This window comes from Pan paniscus, chromosome 6 (genome assembly GCF_029289425.2).
Source record: "Pan paniscus chromosome 6, NHGRI_mPanPan1-v2.0_pri, whole genome shotgun sequence".
Classification (NCBI taxonomy): Eukaryota; Metazoa; Chordata; class Mammalia; order Primates; family Hominidae; genus Pan; species Pan paniscus.
This window is the reverse complement of record NC_073255.2, coordinates 191,913,960-191,934,199: the sequence shown is the minus strand read 5'-3', so window position 1 is coordinate 191,934,199 and position 20,240 is coordinate 191,913,960. Positions and strand designations below refer to the sequence as shown.

General features: G+C 47.3%; 1 protein-coding gene across 5 annotated transcripts in view; it reads left to right on the top strand.

The window, feature by feature from the left end:
* Positions 1–5,602, top strand: part of CNPY1 (canopy FGF signaling regulator 1) — a 153,809-nt gene extending 148,207 nt beyond the window's left edge. For 3 of the 5 annotated variants that reach the window (XM_003816349.4, XM_055115557.1, XM_034965337.2), the window contains exon 4: positions 2,771–5,602. In XM_003816349.4, the coding sequence (XP_003816397.1) occupies positions 2,771–2,808 (38 nt within the window). In that variant the 3' untranslated portion in view covers positions 2,809–5,602. The remainder of the gene's footprint in view (positions 1–2,770) is intronic. The other 2 variants (XM_055115556.1, XM_057302792.2) reach the window with 1 other exon arrangement.
* Positions 5,603–20,240: the final 14,638 nt, after the last annotated feature.

The window sequence follows — 20,240 nt, the reverse complement described above, 5'->3', positions numbered from 1 at the left end:
AGTCAGGATTATTCAGGCATTTGGGGTATTTTTCTTTGATGTTGGAGATATACTATAGAAATGTGTGATGTCCATGACCACAACTTCCCACAGGAAATGTTTTTAAAGTGTTTCAAACAATTCAGAGATGTATGTAGGCATTCAGATAGAAGCAAAAATGTGATGAACAATATTTGAAATACTAATTTTCCTATTTTTTCCTCATAAAGGACGTGGTTTATGACAAACGCAGATCCACTGCTACATGGGCCCTCTCTCAGATGCTCCAGGAGGACTAGAGAGGGTTCCAGTAACTAGTCCCAGCAGTAGTCACCCCGAATAATAAGATCCTGGGGAAAGACTGCTCCCAAGTTTGTCAATTTGACTTAATTTCAATAATCTTAACTACCTTTCTTCATTCCTTCTGCATATTTATAATTGGAATAAAACTTAACACTAACCTTGAGAAAATGAAAGCTGAAAGAATAAACCTAAGATAGGTGCAATTTTGCAAGTATAAAATGAAACCTGATGAGATAATTCTTAATTGGCATTTGATTTTTAAAACACTGATTAAGTCCTTACCACATGAACAGCAGTACTGGAAGTAAAAGGTGTAAAAGATACTCAAAGGTGCAAGCCACCATTGAGCTGCTACATAGTGAAGTGGGGTGAGTCCTTTCAGGTAATGTTTCTTCATGAAACATATTTATGGGTGTTCTAAACCACTCATAAGTTAAAAACTGAGAATAAATTAATCCTAGAGAGAGACTGGACTTCTCCCACCCACTCAAAAAGCCCTACTGTTGAAGTGAGTTAATAGCACGATAACAAGGAAGAGAGCTTCTTCAGACTGAACAATTTTTGCTAGAAAAAGCTCAAGCAACACATCAATGATAAAAACTCTGATAAGTGACTGAAGGAACAGAGAATTCATGCATCTTAATATATTGGGATGGTTTCAGACAACTGAAGGGTGAGATGTTCGTACCGTAGAAGACTCCAGATGCACTGGTGCCTAATCTAACATACAAGGACAGCCAGTTTACAACCAGAATATGACAGTCATACCCTGCTTTGTGAAGGCGATACTTTTCCTTGTGATCTTGCCCAACAGCTTTGCTGTGATAGACTCTCCAGAGTTTAAACAGTGTCTTAAAGATGTGACTCGTGTGTGTGTGTGTGTGTGTGTGTGTGTGTGTGTGTGTGTTGGGGGGTATGAAACTGCACATTAAGCAATAACTCTTTACTGAGTGTATACTACGTGCAATGCTCTATGCTGTTAAAATATTCACACACGGCTTTTAGGAAGATAAAGATTTAGAAAATAGACATTGGTAGAATTAGAGGTTTTACTGAAACTTTAGTTCCTTTCTACACTTCACATACACCTTGTTTATATATGAGTTTCGCTTTTTTTCTTCTTAATGTAGATTATTTCTCTTTATTTATAATGATCACATGCTGGCAAGTAAGGGCACATTCACAGACTCTTCAAAATATTGAAGTTCTAACATTCACCCATACACAAAAATAAGTGGGGAAGAATGGAGAAAATATATATGTCAGATTTAAGATGATTGTGTTTGGATGAAAATATAACACATCACTGAGATTTTCATAAACATTATGTGTCATTTTTTTGATGAGTGAAAAAAAAATCCGTGAAAGGTTATAGGATTACAAATGAATCTGTGGCTGCCACTGCAGTTTATATACTGGATAGAATAAAAGTCATCAAATGTACTCTGTTTTTGGAGTGTGAGACAGAGTAACAGGGGGTTATTCCTCAGATAATCTCTTTTTTTCCTAGGCAAGACATAAAGGCAAGTTCATTAGATGTTCCTGGTGGAATATCTTGGGGCATATAGTTCAGACTTCTCCAGAATGTCATTTTGATGTCTTGGAGTCAAAATGATTAAAATCTTAATGTGCTATAGGGTCGTGATGAAAAGTGCAGCTCTGTGCCACTCAAGGTATGGAACAGAGCACTGTAACTTAGAAATGAATGGATCCTCTAATACTCATGGAAGTATTTGTTAAATAGAATATATGAAGGCATAAATAAATACACAAATATATTCTGTATGTATCTCTTCTGCTTCCACATCAAACCTTAACATTTAAAAGCATCATCACTGATGAATTTGCCACATCACAATTTCAAATGCAGCATATGAAGATGAGATCAAGTATCTAGAAATGTTTAGCCTACATTTAAAGTAAAAGATTTTTCCCTTTTTATGTAGACTTCTCAAAACTAACGGGAATGTTAAATTCTAATATGTAAAATAATTGCTTTCAAAGGCTAGCATATTTTTTAAAAGTTATGTAGCTAAAGTAATCCATAGCCTTTTTCGATAGAGTTTGCATTAATTGCTTCCAACTGGAAAAGTAGCATTATCAAAGTATCTAGTTGCTTCTGTGGTCCTTGGGTTAAATGCCAGATGTCCTGTGCCCATTACAGGCTGTGAAATATCTCTGAGTGGAGCCATGGGTGAAATGACACAATACCTTGGCCTTGCTTTAAATCCTAAAGCCAAAAAAGACTGGAATATGGGCAAGAACAGCAGTGTTGATCTTTGTTGAAGTTGGGTTTGGGGTGCAGGGGAATAGATTACACCCTTCTTTCTGCTTTTAGGTAATTTCTATAATAACATTTTGGGAAAATTTCCATAATAAAAGTTTTTAAAATATGCTTCTACCAGAACATAGTTTTTGCATAATGTAAATGACTTAATGGGCTGGAGTCTAAAGTGATAATGATGCTATCTACTTTTTTTTTTTCCAGATCTGTGTGAAACTTCCGCTAATCATACTGAGCTGTAGGAGTGCCATGCTGCTGGTCGTAGAGAGAAGTAAAGTCACACCCAAAGGTCAATGTCTGCATTTTATGTTTGCATGTTGTCTTTCATGATAAGAAAAATTTTGTCTCTTGTTTATACCGTGTTTGTCTCCGTTTATGATTCATTTTGAAAATCTGTTGGTTGACATCATGACAAACCCTGCGTTTTTTTATAGGTGAAGCTGAGGAGTACATGAAACTTAAATTAACCTTTGCAGATTTTGATAAATCAAGCTTGACAATAGAGGATTTAATTCTGTATTGAGGAAAAAAGCGAAGACATTTCATAAACAAAATAGGGATTTCATAATGTATGCTGCTTATTTTATAACAGTGTATGTGCACATATGCAAGCGCAGTAGCTGTCTGATAAGAACTGGATTTGAATCCTCAAATACTTGATTGCCTATAAATTTAAGGAAATACATGGCAACAAATTCAAAATGTGGCCTTCTGGGTGAGATATGGCTATTGGTGAAAGAAACCCACTTTTTATCAGGAATGAAATTTAAATTTTTAGAAACCACAAGTTTAAAAACCCATCTCTAAAATTTAGTGGAATGTGTAAAAACTAATGAGTGCTTTAATTTATAGTAAACAATAATTATATTGGCCTCTCAAACACCATTCTGAGTTTAAGTGGCTTAGAAAGTTGATTTATTATTGCATCAGGTGTTAAAAGATGACACTAGTGATTGCATTTTGTTTTGCTCCAAACTCTTCTGGTTTGTTTGTTTTTCTTCTAAAGGTTTTTTTGGCTCACATTTAGTGTGTTGAGTTTACTACTAAATAATCTACCATTCTTCTACAGGAATGGAAAAAGAGTTGGGACCTGGTGGGAAATTATCTTTTGGCCACACTTAATATACAAAGTCTAGTAACAATCACTCCCAGAAATTTCTTTATCTGTGTTACATTTGCATTCAGTGGAATCTGACTTTAATGATTAAAAATGTCAGGGTATGGTCTACACCAGTTTCTAAAAAGAGATTCTCATTGTCTTTGGTGACAATCAAGTGGGTAGGATGCTACAAATCCCCCCTCCCACCCCCGACCCAAAACTCTTTGCCATATTGTTACTTAGTTGCTTAAAAAGCACATTATGTGTTTAAATCATTCTCCTGACTCTTCAGCAGGAAACAATTCTTAAATTTAGGAAAATTTACCAAAGCCAAGGGGAAGGGCTTTCCATGCCCCCTCCCCACCTAAACTCTGATCGAAAGTTAGTGAGTTAATGTCACTTAATTACTTGGGTGCTTCTTTTTTGTCTTGTCTGTGGCTGCTGAAGTCTGATGGCTCCTACATAACCCAGCGAACTCGCACCCGAGCTGACACACAATGGAAATAGAACTGAATAATAATTAACACTATTTTCCAGTAGGGTAGGACAATTGTTATTTAAAACATAGTCCCTATAGCTTTATTTAAACGTATCTAGTTAAGGTTAATTTGGCATTTAAAGTAGTAAATCAGGAACATTCTCCTAACTTGGATTTTCCTGGGAAATGCACTAAACAGGACAATTATTCCTGAAAACCTAGTGACCTTCACAGGAACATGGCGGGACCTGTGACACTAAGTAAGCTTCAGTGAAAACTGTTCACAGTCGTAACCGTAGAAGTGTTGCCAAATCTGTTTCCATACTCTCATTGATCATCATCAAACATTCTCAAATGTAGGCAATGCTAACACTAATTATAGAAATTAAGAAAATGTGGGCTCCTGTTTGTAACTAAACAGACGTGGGGAGGTGCACCTCCTGTCACTGAGGGTTGGCTTTCATTGACAGTGACGCTTTGCTTTGAATGGAGAGGGCGAGGAACCTTGACTTACAGTGACTATCTAAGGTTGTGCTAAATATGGCATTTCAGGTTTTTTTCTTGGATTTCCCATTAAAAATAGTCTTGTATCTTGCAAATTTTTAATATCTCATGACTTGTATATTTTTTCTTTCCAGAATTTTTTCCAGATCAAACTTGCCAAACTCATGTAAATATTCGTAGCTTACAAAGTTACTGATTCAACCTGTATTTGAGTGATAACACCTAAACCACTGGATTTCTTCTGGCTTCAGGAAGTCTTAGGTTTCCCTGTGGGCCACTGTTAGGTTGTGCTGCTTTTGCTAATGAACAATGAGATAGAGTAGCTACTCACTTTAGCATCCTCCTAGCCACCTTGGTGCCTTGTAAGTCACATTTATTGACCAAAACCAAAATAAAACAAGTCATGGGGAGGAAACAAAAACAAAAACAAAATAAAAGAAACAAGGCAACATTATAGGGTGAGAGAACGTTTCTCAGAGTTGATGAAAAGCTACCTAATTCTATGCCCCAAAAAAATCCCTGGAAAAACACGGGGTGGGGTGTGTAATGCTTATTAAGATAATGAGGAGAGAAGATTTGTTTGAGGCTGCATGGTTTCAAATTGTTCTTTTATGAGATGGTTGGTTTGGGTCTCCATGAAGACATGTGAACCTGTTCTCATAAAAAAAAAAAAAAAAAAAAAAGACCAAATTGGCTGAGATGGCCAGTTCATTTTTTGTGATGTGGATTACTATTTGCTAAGAACAAGCCAAGGACAATGAATCCATTTTACTGAGGAGTGGAGAGCGGGATTGTGCTGAAGTCCCAAACGGGAAAGATCAATACTTTATTTACTAAGACAACCCTAAAAAAATAGAGTCAATAGCTGGCTGTGCTTTTATATATGTGTCTTGGCTTAGGTTGATATTTATTCACATACGTAATCACTATATCTAAATAAAAATGATAAACTATGTATCAAGCTTAAAATTCAGATTGTCATGGAATATGAGAAAAGTCATTCTTTGATGTGATTTTGTGGTCTGTTTTAAAACTTGGTACAAATTTGTGAGCTAATGTTAAATGTGCTGAAGCTCACGCAATAGGATATTGTATAGTTTGATACCAAGATGCAATTAACAATGATACTAAACCATCACAATATGAATGCACCTGTGAGATACAAGTGTGTTATTATGATTCCCTAGCTATAATTTAATTCCCCTTTATACATTTCTTAAATTCCTCAGATTAGTTGCTTTTAGAGCAAGAAACCAAGTGGATAAAAAGATCAAATACAATAAATGAAATAGAATTATGGAAGTTGTAAAACTGTACTGCCCTTAAATGACCTACAGAAAGATAACAGTAACTGATACTGCTCTCACGCGAAGTTTAACTTCTTGCCCCTTCCCCTAAACGTGTGTTTGCTGAGGAGAGAGGCTCTGCACTTTTCACGATCTGCCCCAACGGCAGGAGGTGCTGATGATATTTAATATAATATTGGCTCATTCACTTGTGGGGTCATCACCAGAAACATGGGGCTTTGCTTCAGAAGGACAGTTTGTGGAAGAGGAATCTTACATGTCACATACAGCTCTCTACCCTTCTGGGTTCTTCAGGAAAGTCCAAAAATAGATGGATGGATAAATAGATAAACAGACAGATAGAAACTTGGAAATGTAGATACATGCATACAAATACACAGACACGGACATACATAATAGAGAGAGGACACAGGGAGATCAGCTAGAGCTTCGAATTTCCAGTGTGGAGATCTCAGGGAAAAAATAGGGTCTTTATTTCTAATTCCTTAATTAAAGAAACATTCCTATGCTCCTTATCTTGGAGAATTATCTCAAGATTTTCATGAAAGAAAAAAAAAATTACAGTGGACATAAAAAAGATTCTACCCTGCCACAGTAAGAAATTCGTAAAACATGTTTAATCTCTTATGAAGTTGCTGGAAAACAAAAATGCCATGAGGCTGCACTGGAACTAGCTTAGAATCTTATAGTATGTGTCACTGTATGGAACATGGATTTCAGTAAACCATGGATTAAATAATTTCCCTCTAAAGCATAATAGCACAGAGTAAAAGCCCAGTACAGTAAGGTGAGCAGTTTGATAGTCCTGTTCCCTCAAAGCCACAGGGCAGGGGGAGGTTCACAAATCACAAGCTTAGTGAATCCAAGATGTGACCCAGAGGGACATGGCCTTCCCGTGGAGCTGATAAGGGCTCCAGTAACTTTCTTCTCCTTTCGGGATTGTTAACACACCAGCATCTAGGGAAGGCAAGTTACGTACTGAAGCATCGGATGCCCAATGTCCGCTGATTAAGCATGGCCAGGGCTCAGAAAGATCTGATATACTATAAGTAAAAATAGGAATAGCTATCTCAAACTTTATGAATAGCGATGTTGGCTGTGAAAAGTTAGACTGTGCTCCTGAGTTTGATATTAAGGGTTTGCCTCATAGCAGCTTTCTGAACAAGTGGGAATTTCTCTACAGCGTATTCTCTGATACTGGCCGATAAAAGGTGACTGTAATCCACGAGGTGACACCATTGTCAACAGAGACAGAGAAGATTTCAATCAGGCGATTTTCATTGTCTGATAGAAGTCATCTTCATGGCTCTGTTCATCAAAGGGCGCTGATGAAGCACCTTCATGCCCTGTGGTTTACAGAAGAAAGCGGAGAACCAAAAAATAGACTATTTGGTCCCTATTAAAGATGGACCCTATGTAAAGCAATGTGGTATTAAAACAGAGTGAAATCTAATACAAATGTGGCTTCAACAAGTGTTATTAAATTATTAGACCTTTAGGTAAAAATATACCCTTGAATTGCTTTCATATGCAATCAAAGCCATGATGAAATATGAATGCCCTAAGATGAAAGGGTCTTGGGTGCATGCGTGTTTTGAAGCAGTGCCCCTAAGTGATAAACAGGAAATGTTGCAGGTTAGCTCACTTTTGCATGTGCTGTGGATACTGACACCTTGACCCGTGTCGAGAGTGGAAGCCACACTGGAAATCCTCACTGAATTCCAGGGATCTGGGTCAGCTGTGCCTGGTGGAGCTCGTGTGTGCCCGTGGGTGTGGTGTGGCTCTCTCTTTCCAAACCGCAAAAATCCCAACCGTTTTTGTGAGCATGCACTGGCCCTATGGCAAGATCCCACTGTAGAAAGATGGCTGTGTCAAGGTCAGAAGAGAGGGCTGATTGCAAGAGATCCCCTTCTGAAACAAAGCCCAGTAAAAAGATGCTGTTCCCCTTACTAACCAACGGGTGGACGCACGGGGGCCTCAGAAAGAAACACGTTTGAGTTTTTTGTTGTTGTTAAGAAATGCTTTCCTTTGTACCTGATGACTGAGTCTCAAGTCCAGGAAAATGATAGCCTCTCTAGTTCTTGTGCTTCCCTTCTAGTAACTAGTGATTTATTAACACACCAGGGGCGTTTTCTCCCGTGCACTGACAGTGTTAAGTAAGGTACCTTTAGCCTCATACCTCAGCCCAGGCGGCAGCAGGCGCAGAGGCCCCAGCCTGGGCCCTGCATAGGCCGGCCGGGTGACCTAGCCCAGGGCTGGCTGGCCCAGGCGGAGCCCCTGGGCACAGGCAGTGAGGGCAGAAAGCCCAGGCTGGCCGCCGCGGCATCTGTGCCTCGGGGTCCCCTGGCTGTCCTGCATCCCTGCTCCGGGCAGCCCGTACCCTTGAGCGTAGGCTATCCTCACCCCGCCAAGGTGGATCCCAAAGGAACAGACGCCACAGCGTAGGCTCAAACAAAGCTTTATCTCGGGGAGGAGGGTGAGCCCGCTGCTTCCTTCCCTTTCATTCCCACATTGATTTGTACCTGGGAAAGGCCCCAGCACAGCTCAGGGCCCTTCTCGCGGCTGGCAGAATGAGTCCGCGCTTCCTGTTAGTTATGAGTTACCACTGTCCGCACTGGAGAAGCGCTTCCCGCTGGGCAATGGAATGGAACCTGCGGTGCAGAATCCTGAGAAGGGGCTGGGGGAGCCTCCCGGTGATCCAGTTCCGCACCCCTGGCGTGGGGGCAGTGCACCTCAGCCCCTCCAGGACTGTGGAACAGTTGGGTGGGGTCTTGCAGCTGAGCTTGGTAGCCGATGATGGTTTCCAAGTAACCACCGCTCCTCTTTGAGATTCCTCTTGGTTTAATCTTCGGCGCAGAACTCAGATGCCCGGCGGGCCCTTCTGAGCGCCCGGCCCCCTAAGACCTGCCGTGCTTACTGTTCTGGACGCACACACGGTTGCCCTTGGCCTTTTTGGGTTTGTGCTCAAATAAGCAAATACTCAGGAAGCCCTAGTGCACCTCAGGCCCTGTGCTAGGCGCCGAGAAGGATACAGGAGTGGTGCAGGCGGGGCGCAGAGGTCCTCGTGGGGAGAGGAGCCCCCGAGGTCAGACCAGCATGGCGGGAGGGCGGCCTGTGGTGCGGCCTGGTGAGGACATTCAGTGTGGAGGGTGGGGCTGTGCTTAGTTGGACAGGGCCTCCACCCTGAGCTGCGGGGAGAGCAGGGACCACGAAAGACCAGGCCACTGGCTGTCTGGAAGCGCTGACACAAAACACCAAAATGGGAGAACTTGAAGGCAAAAAATGTGTTCTTTGGTTGGGTGGCCTGTGGTAGCCATGAGGGAAGGAGGCCAGGCCAAGAACTCCAGTGATGTCGGGGATAAGGGAGCCCCTTGGAGTGTCCCGCCTGAGAACGAAGGAGTAAGATCAGTACCTGCTGGGAGGACCCGGAAGGGGACTTCCCCACACCCTCGATGGCGGCCCCGAACACCTCATCCAGTTGGAAGGACCCAGGAGGGGACTTCCCCCCGCCCCACCCCCTATGTGGCCTGAATGCCTCACCCAGCTGGGAAGATCCAGAAGGGGACTTCGTACCCTCCCCCCACCCCATGGCAGCCCAGAATGCGTCACCCAGCCAGGCTTTGTCCTAGGCCAAAATCCAAGGCAAGTGTTCCCAGGCTGTGTGATAGAGAACTTTTCCTGATCTCAGGTGGGGTCTTGGTTTTGCAGGAGGACTAAGAGTGTTAGGAAGCTCCAGGCACCGCCCCCTGCCCACACCACTGCCTAGACCCCAGGGGCCATGCCTGGAACAGGATGTCCACAGGAAGTGCCCTCAGATAACCCGGAGGCCTTGGTGGACAGGTGCTGTGAAACTTCAAGCTAAACACAGACTCTGACTGTAAGGTCGCTGCACCTGTCTCAGCGCCCATGGACTTGGTGGTGGGCCTGAAGCCAATTTGCATCCTGATAGCTTCCTTTTGAAAGCCAGGCCTAGGGAGTGTGTCTCCAGCACAGGCTGGTACCTGAGGGTCCTGGGTCAGGGGATTCTCTCCTTTCAAGATGTCACTGCCACTGCGTGGAGCTCCTCACTGAGACCTGCTTCATCAGTGGGCTCAGCCTCCTGCCTTGTGCCCACGAGGGGACGTTTCTGTTCTTTCTACTGCATCCACTTCAGAGACCACCTCTTGGTCATCTGAGCCTCCTCCCCTGCTGCAGATGCACCTGGACTGTCCCAGTTGCCCTCCCCAACCTTTCAGAGGAGCAGGGTGGGCCTGTGCGGGCCTTGCCCTGGGGAGCCTTGGGACTCTGCTCCTCTGGAGGGATATTGAGACCAGAGCAGGCCCAGCCTGGATGGGGCAGGTGGCCTCTACCACTTCAGGCTGCTCAGGCAAGAAAACTACAGAGGAAAAGGGCTGCCAACCTCTTTAGCTTGGGTTTCTTATTTAAAACCAGATAAAACAAAATGAAAATTGGAAAAAAATATATATTTTTTCTAAGAGAAATACAAATATTTAGAAAACACTGATTTTAAAAATATGAAAATAAAAAGTCTCCAAATTTCATCACCCAGATAATTGTTTACATCATATATATACACATGCATATCTGTTAATACGCGTGTGTGTATCTACATACATCTATAAATTAGATTATATCTTATCTACCATATTATGACCTGGCCTTTTCACTTGATGTATTGTGAACCTTCATGTCACTCAGATTCTTCTACAGCATAAAATTTAACGGCTGCAAAGTGTTTATTTCACGTGCAAGCCACATTTATTTAACAAATCTCCTGTATTAGGTCGTTTTGATTATTTTCACATGTTTATTATTGAGAACAATGCAGAGATTAATTTTTGTAAGTGAATATTTAGCAAATTCAAGAACATTTCCATCTGCTAAAATTGCGGAGGTGGAAGGCTCCCAGGGGAAGTCAGTGCTGGGAAGCTGGTGACGGTGGGAGAGGCTGGCTCAGGGCAGGCCAGGCTTCCACCCGTGGTGCCAGGTTTCTTGCTGCTCTAGGAAGGTCTAGGGAGACTTGGAGCCACATTTCCAGTGACGCTGAGTCCTCCAGGGAGAGCTGGCATCGGGCAGGTGAGGAAGGAGAAGAGTCCTGCCCATGGGAAAGTCCCAACTTCAGTTCCAGGACAGGGAACCTGGACGGACCCGAACCCCACCCGCCCAGGCTCCGCAGCAGGATTCCCATCTTCAGTTCCAGGACAGGGAACCTGGACGGACCCGAACCCCGCCCCGAACCCGCCGCCCAGGCTCCACAGCAGGCCTGTTTGCTAAGCCTCGGCTGGGTGAGCCCAGCAGCCACGGCTTCTGCTAGCATGGCCATGGTGGTGAGCTCAGCACTGCCCTTTACAGTTTATATGTCCCTCCCGAGGGCACTATTTTATTTCATCCTTGCAACAATCTTGTAGAGAAATGCCATTTTCATCTCCAACTTGGGAAGAACAGACTAGGGTCTGGAGACTTACAAATGGCGCAGGTCAAAGGCCAGATTCCCGGCTCTGCAGCACGTGCGTGCCTCCCTTGAGGGACCGCTCAGGCGGAGAAAGACCCCAGACCCAGGCTTCCTGCCCTCCCTGCTCTCATGGGCCAGACCCTGTAAATGCAGTGGTTGGACCACGATGCCTGCGGCCCTCGGCTCTGATGGAGGAGCAGGGTGTCAGGAGATCCAGGCTGCAGGGCTCTGCACTCGCATGTGGTGGGGTCACACATCAGCACTGAAGCATTTCCTTTGAGAAGACCGTGACTTTCTGGGCAGCCCGGCGGCTGCTTATTAGGACAGGCTGGACATGGGCTTGTCTGTGGTGACATCTCTTAAATATCATGGTGTGAACATGTATGCCAACAAGAGGAGGCAGGAGGGCTCCCCGAGGAACACATACCGCACGGGTGTGCTGGGGGCCCAGCGTCGTGGCTGCGGCAGAGCAGACCATGGAACCAGCACTCACTCCAAGGCCTCCGCCGCAGCACGAGGCATTCGGGGTCCCCGAGGCCCCACATGGCCTGGTCGTGGGGAACAGAAACAGCGCCCACATGTTACCGCTGACCCAGAGAGGAACGTAGGGCCAAGTGCGTCAGAAATCCTCCTTGTGGGGACTGACTCCTTTGAATACAAATAATTTTGGGGTGTGGCCACAGGGTCAAGCCCTTTTCCTGGCACAGCTATTGATTGTATGGATTCCTCAGCGTGGTAGCAGTGATTTGTTGACCTTACCTTTCCTCTGTTTTTTTGTTGTTGTTGTTGTTTTTGCTCTAGAGAGCTGACATCCTTTTAGCAAATATTCATTTTGCCTTTCCATATTCCTGTAAACCAGAGCTTCTTCACCTTTCTTAATGCCATGGATCTTTTTGGCAGCTGTGGGATGCCTATTGACACAGCCTTCTGAGACGAATATATTTAAATGCATACAGTAAGATACACAGGATTTCAAAGGAACCAGTCAGATTTAAATACTTACAAAATATATTTTCATTGTGATGCATCTTTCTTTACTAATATCTTTAATAACAAGATCTAGCAGCAGGTCTATTGGCAAATTTTAAAGTAGTGACGAGCGGAAATGATATTCTGAGATATCTGTAGGTATAACATGACATGAAAATATCTGTGATGTAAATCAGCCGCAATGTCACAGGCGCTGCTAAACCCTGCAAGGGTTTGAGTCTACTTCATAATGAAAAGAAAAAGTAGATTCCAGTTAGAGATGGACTAGCAAAAACAAGGATGAACTTTTCCCATCCAAGTTCACAGGATCCAGATTTAAAACTCCTGCTTTAAAGGAAACAGAAATAAGTAATCCTGTTTAGAGGAGCCCAAAGCACAGAGAGGCTGAGTGTTTGGCCCAAGACAACACAGCAAATTAGAGCTTCTGTTGAATACATTGCCTGGCCGGTGCCGTCCTCATTTTTCCTCATTAACTTTTTTGTAAGTGAATACTTAGCAAATTCAAGAACATTTCCGTCAGCTAAAATTGCAGAGGTGGAAGGCTTTTTTTCCTCATTAACTCTTGGTCTTAAAATGAACAGTAATCCAGAAGTCTCATCCTAAAATGCTTCCAAAAAGATTAATTGACTACATTTACTACTCAAATGATGAAGACTACTGGTGAATTTACAAGACTTTTAAAAGAGCATTTTAGAAAATAGGAAAAGGGTTATAATTTACAATTCAAACCCAACTCACATGCAGAATTGTTCAATTAGGGGAGGATTAGAGGATTCAGTTTTATCAGGGAAAATCTTGAAAATCCAATGTCCAGTGCTCATTTTTGGTCACATGATAAAATTAGTGACAAGACTGTTTGAAGAAATCCTTCAGACCAACATCCACACTTAAAAGAAATGGACATTTATACATAAGTTAGTTGTAAGCTCCACTTATTGTATTTTGATGGCAAAGGGGACCATGACCGTTGGATCCTCAGGTGCCAAAATAGTTCACAAAATAAAGTGCTCTGAAGGAAGTGGTCTTCCCAAATACAGATTGATTTCATAGACTTCTAGAAATGTATACCAAATAGAATGGAACAGTCTGTGGTTATTTCCTCATTTAACTAATAATCTGAATGAAAGGATGGGCAATGTGACTCTTCACTCTGTCATACATCAAAAGTATAATTTCCCATACAGATTTCTTTTCCATGACTACCAAGCTTATTGCATGATGCCACAGAGTCATCTTTCCATAATAAAGACGTCCTAACCCATTTACAGGGAACCTTCCCAGGAGGAAGCGAACTCTTCTTCTCTGCCATTTCCGGACTGGTTTCCTCTCTCCGTCCCCTGACTTTTATCCCAGCTGTTTCTTTTTGCCTACCCCTTGTCCCCGGAGTCTCAGCCATGGATAACCCTGCTGCGCGGAGACGGTTGAGAGAGGCCGGTGTGAGCTTGAGTGTGGACATTTGTCACGTACAGAGATGGCACCCAGAATGCCTAGGGTGGTCCCTGCGCCTTCAGCCCCCCACTTCACCAGGTCCCTCTCCTCTCTGCCCCCAGCCTCCTCCTCCTTCCTGCTTCCTGCTCTGCTTGTTTCTTCCCTCTTGGATTAACCCTTCCCCCCTCTTAGCATTTTCCTTTCTCCTTCCAGGTTTTTTTTTAATCCCAGTATTCAAGTACATCTGGGTATTTCCAAAGCAAGCCGGGTGGGGCCAGGGAAGGAGCTGCCCACGGAGACCTGGTGTGGTGAGGACACTGCTTCAGGCCGAAGGGATGGCCCTGGGCTGTGTGCTGGACCCCTTGGCTTCAGTTTCTGTAAAAACCCGGTAAAATCTAGGGTTCATGGGGCGGTTTCTGAGTTCCTTTGATTACTCCACGATTCCATGAACTCCCAGCGCCCACTCCGACGTGCTGGGGCGGTGGCCATCTCTCGCCCTCCCCTCTCCAGCCTGGGTCTTGCTTCTCCGCCTCAGCCCTGGAGGTCTGTCTGTCCACCTGTTTCCCACCCCGTCTCTCCCTCCCTGTCGGGTTCCTGCACCCTGGTCCCAGGAGCCCCTCTGCCGCCCCGCCCTGGCCCTCCTGCGGTCGCGACACCCGCTGCGGCCGCACCCTTCCTGCACCCTTCCTCCGCCTGGTCGCCTGGTAGCTGCGTCTTGTCGCTGATGCTCTTCGCTCTAATGGCCTTTGTTGGATCGTCTCCTTCTTTTTCCCTTTTGTTTCTGTGGGGTTCTCTAGACTGTTTGCTCATTTCAAAAAAAAAAAAAAATCCATCTTCCGCGTTACCCCATTCTCTCCTGCCCTAGCGAGTCCTACAAGCGTGTTTCCTGTAGGCCGAGCCGGATGCCTGAGGCCAACCATGGCAACAGCCAGGGCGCGGGGGGTGGAGCCCGGAGCCGGCCAGGGCAGCTCATCCAAGCCTCGGCTTCCCCTTCTCACGGAGGGAGGGCCGGACGGAGCAGCCCAGGACTCCCAGGGGATGAAAGAACATTCCAGAAACCCAGCCCCTGTGGCAGGCCTTTAGGCAGCTCCGGCTTGCTGGGTGCTGCAGGGGGGCAGAGGGGAGTTTCCGGTTCCTGGAGAAATCGCTCCTTGCTCCTTAGTGACACTTGCTGCTCATATTAATTGTAAGTGTGTGAAGACAGCACCAGCAGAGAAACCAACCAACCTCCTGTAGCAGTCCTGGTGTAGAGGAAGAATTTCAGCCTCGCCCGAGGCCCGGTCTATTCCTGTGAGGACTTCTTCCCTGGTTCTTTTCCTTCTGAAGCCGTAGCCTTCTCGGATTTGCCTGCAAGGGCTACCCTGGAACAGTTGAGGAGCCTCATTGTCCCCCATCCCTGCGGGCACGGGGGCAGGACACTCCCTAGCCCAGGCTCCTGATTAGAAATGTAAAAGAGTTTCTCCTGCGGGAGCAGATGCCCCGCCACTTCCTGAGAGGTCCCTCCTTTTCTCTTCCCACTCTTAAAGACGCAGGGCACACAGAAGACGCAGCCATGCGTGCAGCTGGGCGGGCCATTCAGCGCCCTGCCCTTCCTGGGCTCTGCAGTGGCCGGGGCGGCCGCGTTCAGCCTCTGCTTCTGGTAGCTTCTGAAGCATGAAGGCCTGGGCAGCGGTGCTCAGGACAGTCCTCCCTGGGCGGGGCGAGGCCGGGAGCTGGGCCCCTGTCCCCCCGGTTCTGCGTCCCCGGTTCCCTCCTGTGATGGGAGGCTGTGACTGAGGGAGCCTCCCCTCGGCGGTGTGAAAGTGACCACGCTCTGCTGTCCTGCCAGGGAAGCTTGATGGTCCCAGCCGGTTTCTTACGAGACTAAATGGGAAGTGGCAGGGAGGGGCCGAGTAACAAATGTGACATGCAAGGATCTGTGGGTGGTGAGAGGGTCCCAGACAGGACTGGGGCTGGAAGATGGCTGTGGAGGCAGCAAAGGCAGAACCCTTGCAGAGAGAAGAGCTCGCTGTGCAGGACGTTTCCAAAGGGTGTGGCTGGGCGTGGCTTGGGCAGTCCCCTCACCCTGCCAGTGTCCCCGACAGGGAGGTGGTTTTGTCCCTCTCAGGGTTGCAGGAGGAATGAGATGAAGGGCTTACCCTCAGAGTGCTTAGAGAATAAAATGGGAGGATGCGGCATTGCCCAGCTGAGTCCAGGCCTGGGGTGGGGTGTCCCTCCAGCTGCAGGGATGGGTGTCAACAGCAGCTGAGCACCAAGGGTGGGAGGGCCTGGGCTAAGGGGGCGAGGAGCTGGCCCACGCTGGGCTGAAGGATGCAGCCAGGGTGCTGGACAGAAGGGTGATGGTCGAGGGTGGGCCAGGGGATCTCTGCCACCTTCCTGCACACCTGGAGGGATGACTCCTGGGCAAGGGCCACCAGGATGTCTGTCTTGGGCAAAAAGTTAATTTTCAGGGAAAAGCAGACCATTTTAGCTTGGTGACCAGTTTGCCCTGCCCAAGACCAACCACCACCCAAATGCACACCCACCCTCACCCTCAGCTGGGGGCCTCCAGGGATACAGACCTTTAAGTAGAGTGCAGTCTGACGGCTCGGTGCCCCATTAACGTGCGAGTGACCACAGCCAGCTGCTGCCTGAGTTGTTTCTTCCACCGGGCGCTGAGCACGATTGGACTGTCAGCCCCCTTGTGAGTACAGAGGTTTGGGCCAAGGTCACCCCACCCAGGTGATAGAGTTAGGAGGAAAGCCCAGTGTGAGTCTAGACGGCAACGAGGTGGGCTGGAGAGAGGGCAGGGCTGAAGAAGGGGTGAGGGTCCTCCTGCAGCCCCCAGGCCAGATCAGGGAGCAGAAGGAGGAGGATGCCCTTGGGTTTCCCACGCGGGCTGGAGGACTTGGAGAGGTGTGGGGACAATAGCAGACAATGGCTTTGTAAGCAAAGATGCAGACTTGTGCAATGGTAATAACGACGGCTCATGTTTCCCCAGCCCTTCACACGCCAGGGCTGCCCTAAGCTTTTCGTGAACATGATTTCCTTTAATCTTCACAATAGCCAAAGTAGGCACCATCACCTCTCCTTTACAGAGGAGGAAACTGAGGCCCAGGGGCTGATGGCTGGACTCAGCCGGGGCTGGCTGTAAGCCTGTGTCCCTCTACGGCCTGTCCTGGGCAGAGGGCCCCACACCCACCTCCTCCTCAGAGAAGCCACTGTTCCAGCATGATCGGAGGGAGGGGCAGGACCGCTTGCAACTCCTTGCTGTCCATGGTCACTGGGCACCGATGGGCGCCTGCCGGAGACAGCACGCTGGGTGCCCAGGTGCTGAGGGAGAGAGGGAACGACGCGGGGTCTCCCGCTGCGGGGAGGACACCATGCCCTGTCTGGAGGCCCAGACCACGGCTATGAAAACCAGCAAATAACAAGCACTGGTGAAGATGGGGAGGAACTGGGGCTCTTGTACCCTGTGGTGGGAGGGAAAAATGGCTCAGCCACCGTGGAATGCTAGATGACGGCTCCCCAAAAAACGAAACCTAGAATTACCATATGGTCCACATTTCCACGGCTGGGTGTATATACCCCAAATAACGAAAACGCAATTTTTAAAAAGAGGGCCACACCACAGACAATGTCTTAGTGCCAGAGGCTGAAGGAGGTCAGAGGAGGGCCAGCAGTGGGGGCTGCACCATCTCCTGGGAGCTCCCCAGGGCATCCTATACCCCAAGTGTAGCTCTCGCTCGCCTGTGGCGTTGAATGAATGAGGACTTGAGTAGGCGGCTGAGCTAAGTTAAGTGTTCCCCACCCTCTCACCACAGTCCCCTGAAGGCATAGAGTCCTGATGAATGTCCTTCAGATCCAGAATAAATAGCAGGCGTTGGGTTGAGATGGCCTGGCTCAGATCCCTGAGCTCCAGGATTCCTTTCCTCCTCTCTGAGTCCTGCACTTGGAGCCAGCACGTGCTGCCTGGTCAGAGCACATTCCCAGCCTCCTCGTGCTTGAGTGTGACCATGTGGTGACATTTTCTCAAGGAAGGTCAGGCTTGGCCTCCAGACGCGGGCCTTGCCACCTCTCCACACTTCCAGCCGCGGAGTCTGGACAGTGAGGCCACTCACAGCTTTGGCCGGGCAGATGGCAGCGAGGCCCTGGGGACGAGGAGAGCCGTGCTCTCCAGCACAGTAGCCACGAGCCCCATGTGCCACTTTATTAAAACCAATTCAAATTAAATAAAATTTAAAATTTGTTTCCTCAGTTGCACTAGCTCAATTCAAATGCCCAGTAGCCCTGGACTGGTGGCCACGGGATGGGACAGCACCTGCTCAGGTCACTTCCGTCATCACAGAAGTTCCATCAGGCAGCACCCAGGAGGAGGCTGGATTTCTTTTCTTTTCTTTTCTTTCTTTTTTATTTTTTGAGACAGAGTCTCGCTCTGTCCCCCAGGCTGGAGTGCAGTGGCACAATCTCGGCTCACTGCAAGCTCCTCCTCCTGGGTTCACGCCATTCTCCTGCCTCAGCCTCCCGAGTAGCTGGAACTACAGGCGCCCACCACCACGCCCGGCTACTTTTTTGTATTTTCAGTACAGATGGGGTTTCACCATGTTAGCCAGGATGGTCTCGATTTCCTGACCTGGTGATCCGGCCTCCTCGGCCTCCCAAAGTGCTGGGATTACAGGTGTGAGCCACAGTGCCCGGCCGTGCCTGGGTTTCTAAATGACCCCTAGGAACACAGCTGCCCCACGGTCTGGGGCCCGTTAACAGCAGGAGGATGTTGTGACAGAAGCAAACTCCTGCATTCCCTAGGTCACTGTATTTTGGGGACACTCTGTTATGGCACCCAAGCTTTACATATATGTATCTGTGGATGTATGTATTTATACATATGTATCACGGATATATGTATTTCTGAATGCATACGTGTTTGTGTGTAGGCTTATTCATGTGTATGTAAATCAGGCCTCAAATATATAGGTGGGTGCCATTGTGACTGACAAAATGCAGAGCCTTTTAAAAGCCCCTTGGAGCCCAGAATTGTTTGTTTGACTTTGTATGTTTTCTCAGAAAGTACTAAAAATATAACTACTGTCTGGCTATAGACCTCAAAGTCTGTAGATATTAAAAAATAGATTTTTTTTTGAAATGGAGTCTCGCTCTGTCACCCAGGCTGGAGTGCAGTGGCGCAATCTCAGCTCACTGCAACCTCTGCCTCCTGGGTTCAAGCGATTCTCCTGCCTCAGCCTCCCGAGTGGCTGGGATTACAGGCACCCGCCACCATGCCCAGCTAATTTTTGTATTTTTAGTAGAGACAGGGTTTCACCATGTTGGCCAGGCTGGACTTGAGCTCCTGACCTCAAGTGATCCGCCCACCTCAGCCTCCAAAAGTGCTGGGATTACAGTCTTGAGCCACCGCGCCCAGCCAATAAGAGATCCTTTTACCTGCAAAGGTTGGGAATCATGGAACCAGATGAGAGTGACAAGTAGGGTCTGTGGAGGAGACAGAGGCCTCCTGGGTTGGTTTCTTGCAGCCTGCTGTGCCCGGAGCTGCCATGGGCACGGCTGGATTTTGCCCACTGGCCTGGGTACAAAGCAATAGGTGGAGCAGATGATTTGAAGCGGGCAAGGCACACAAGAGTCCCCAGGTGAAGAAAGGACTCAATTTCCCATCCCTGTTTACAGATGCCAAACCTGAGGCACAGAGAGGTTGAGTCCCATCCCCAGGGGCACACAGCTAGGAGAGGCACAGTCAAGCTTCAGAGCCAGGCGCCCTGGCCCCAGCCCTGCTCTGGATACCTTGGCGGTGGCTGGAGTGGCGCATGGAGCTGCAGCCATGGAGGCGTGTCTTGCTTCTTTGAGGCCTCACCGCTGAACTCGCAAAAATCTCCCTTTACCCCGGTCTCCCCAGCCAGCCAGGTACCTGCTGGCCTTTGTTCAGGCTGTCAGATAACAGGCAATTGTGTGCTTAGTTCTCTCTGATGTGAACATCTCCGCTGGGAATTCTCAGCGACAGTCAAGAAATTAATTTTGTATAGGTCAACAAGCACCTTGTGCTAAGTAAGAATGATTCTCTGCCCTTCCTGGGCCTCCGCGACGGAGCCATGGTGAACAGAGTCACGTCTGTCCAGTGGGAGCTCGGCGTTGCTGTATCCCTGTATCGCCTCCCGGAGCCCTGGACCCCTGTAGGCAGTGAGGGCTGAAGGACCAAGCGAACAGCCTCTGGCCCTAGACTCCTCCTCCATGAAGAACACCCTTTTCTGACCCCCGTCTTTGGGGTTCCACTGGGCCTGACTGCACACACAGCACAGGGACCCATGGAGGGGCCGGGGTTCGGGTCAGACATGCCCTGAACTTCCCTAAGAGCTCTGCTGGCCTTGATGATCACCAGCCCCCTTCCTGGTCTTAGAGACTGGGAGTCCCCCCAGCATCCTTTAAACAGC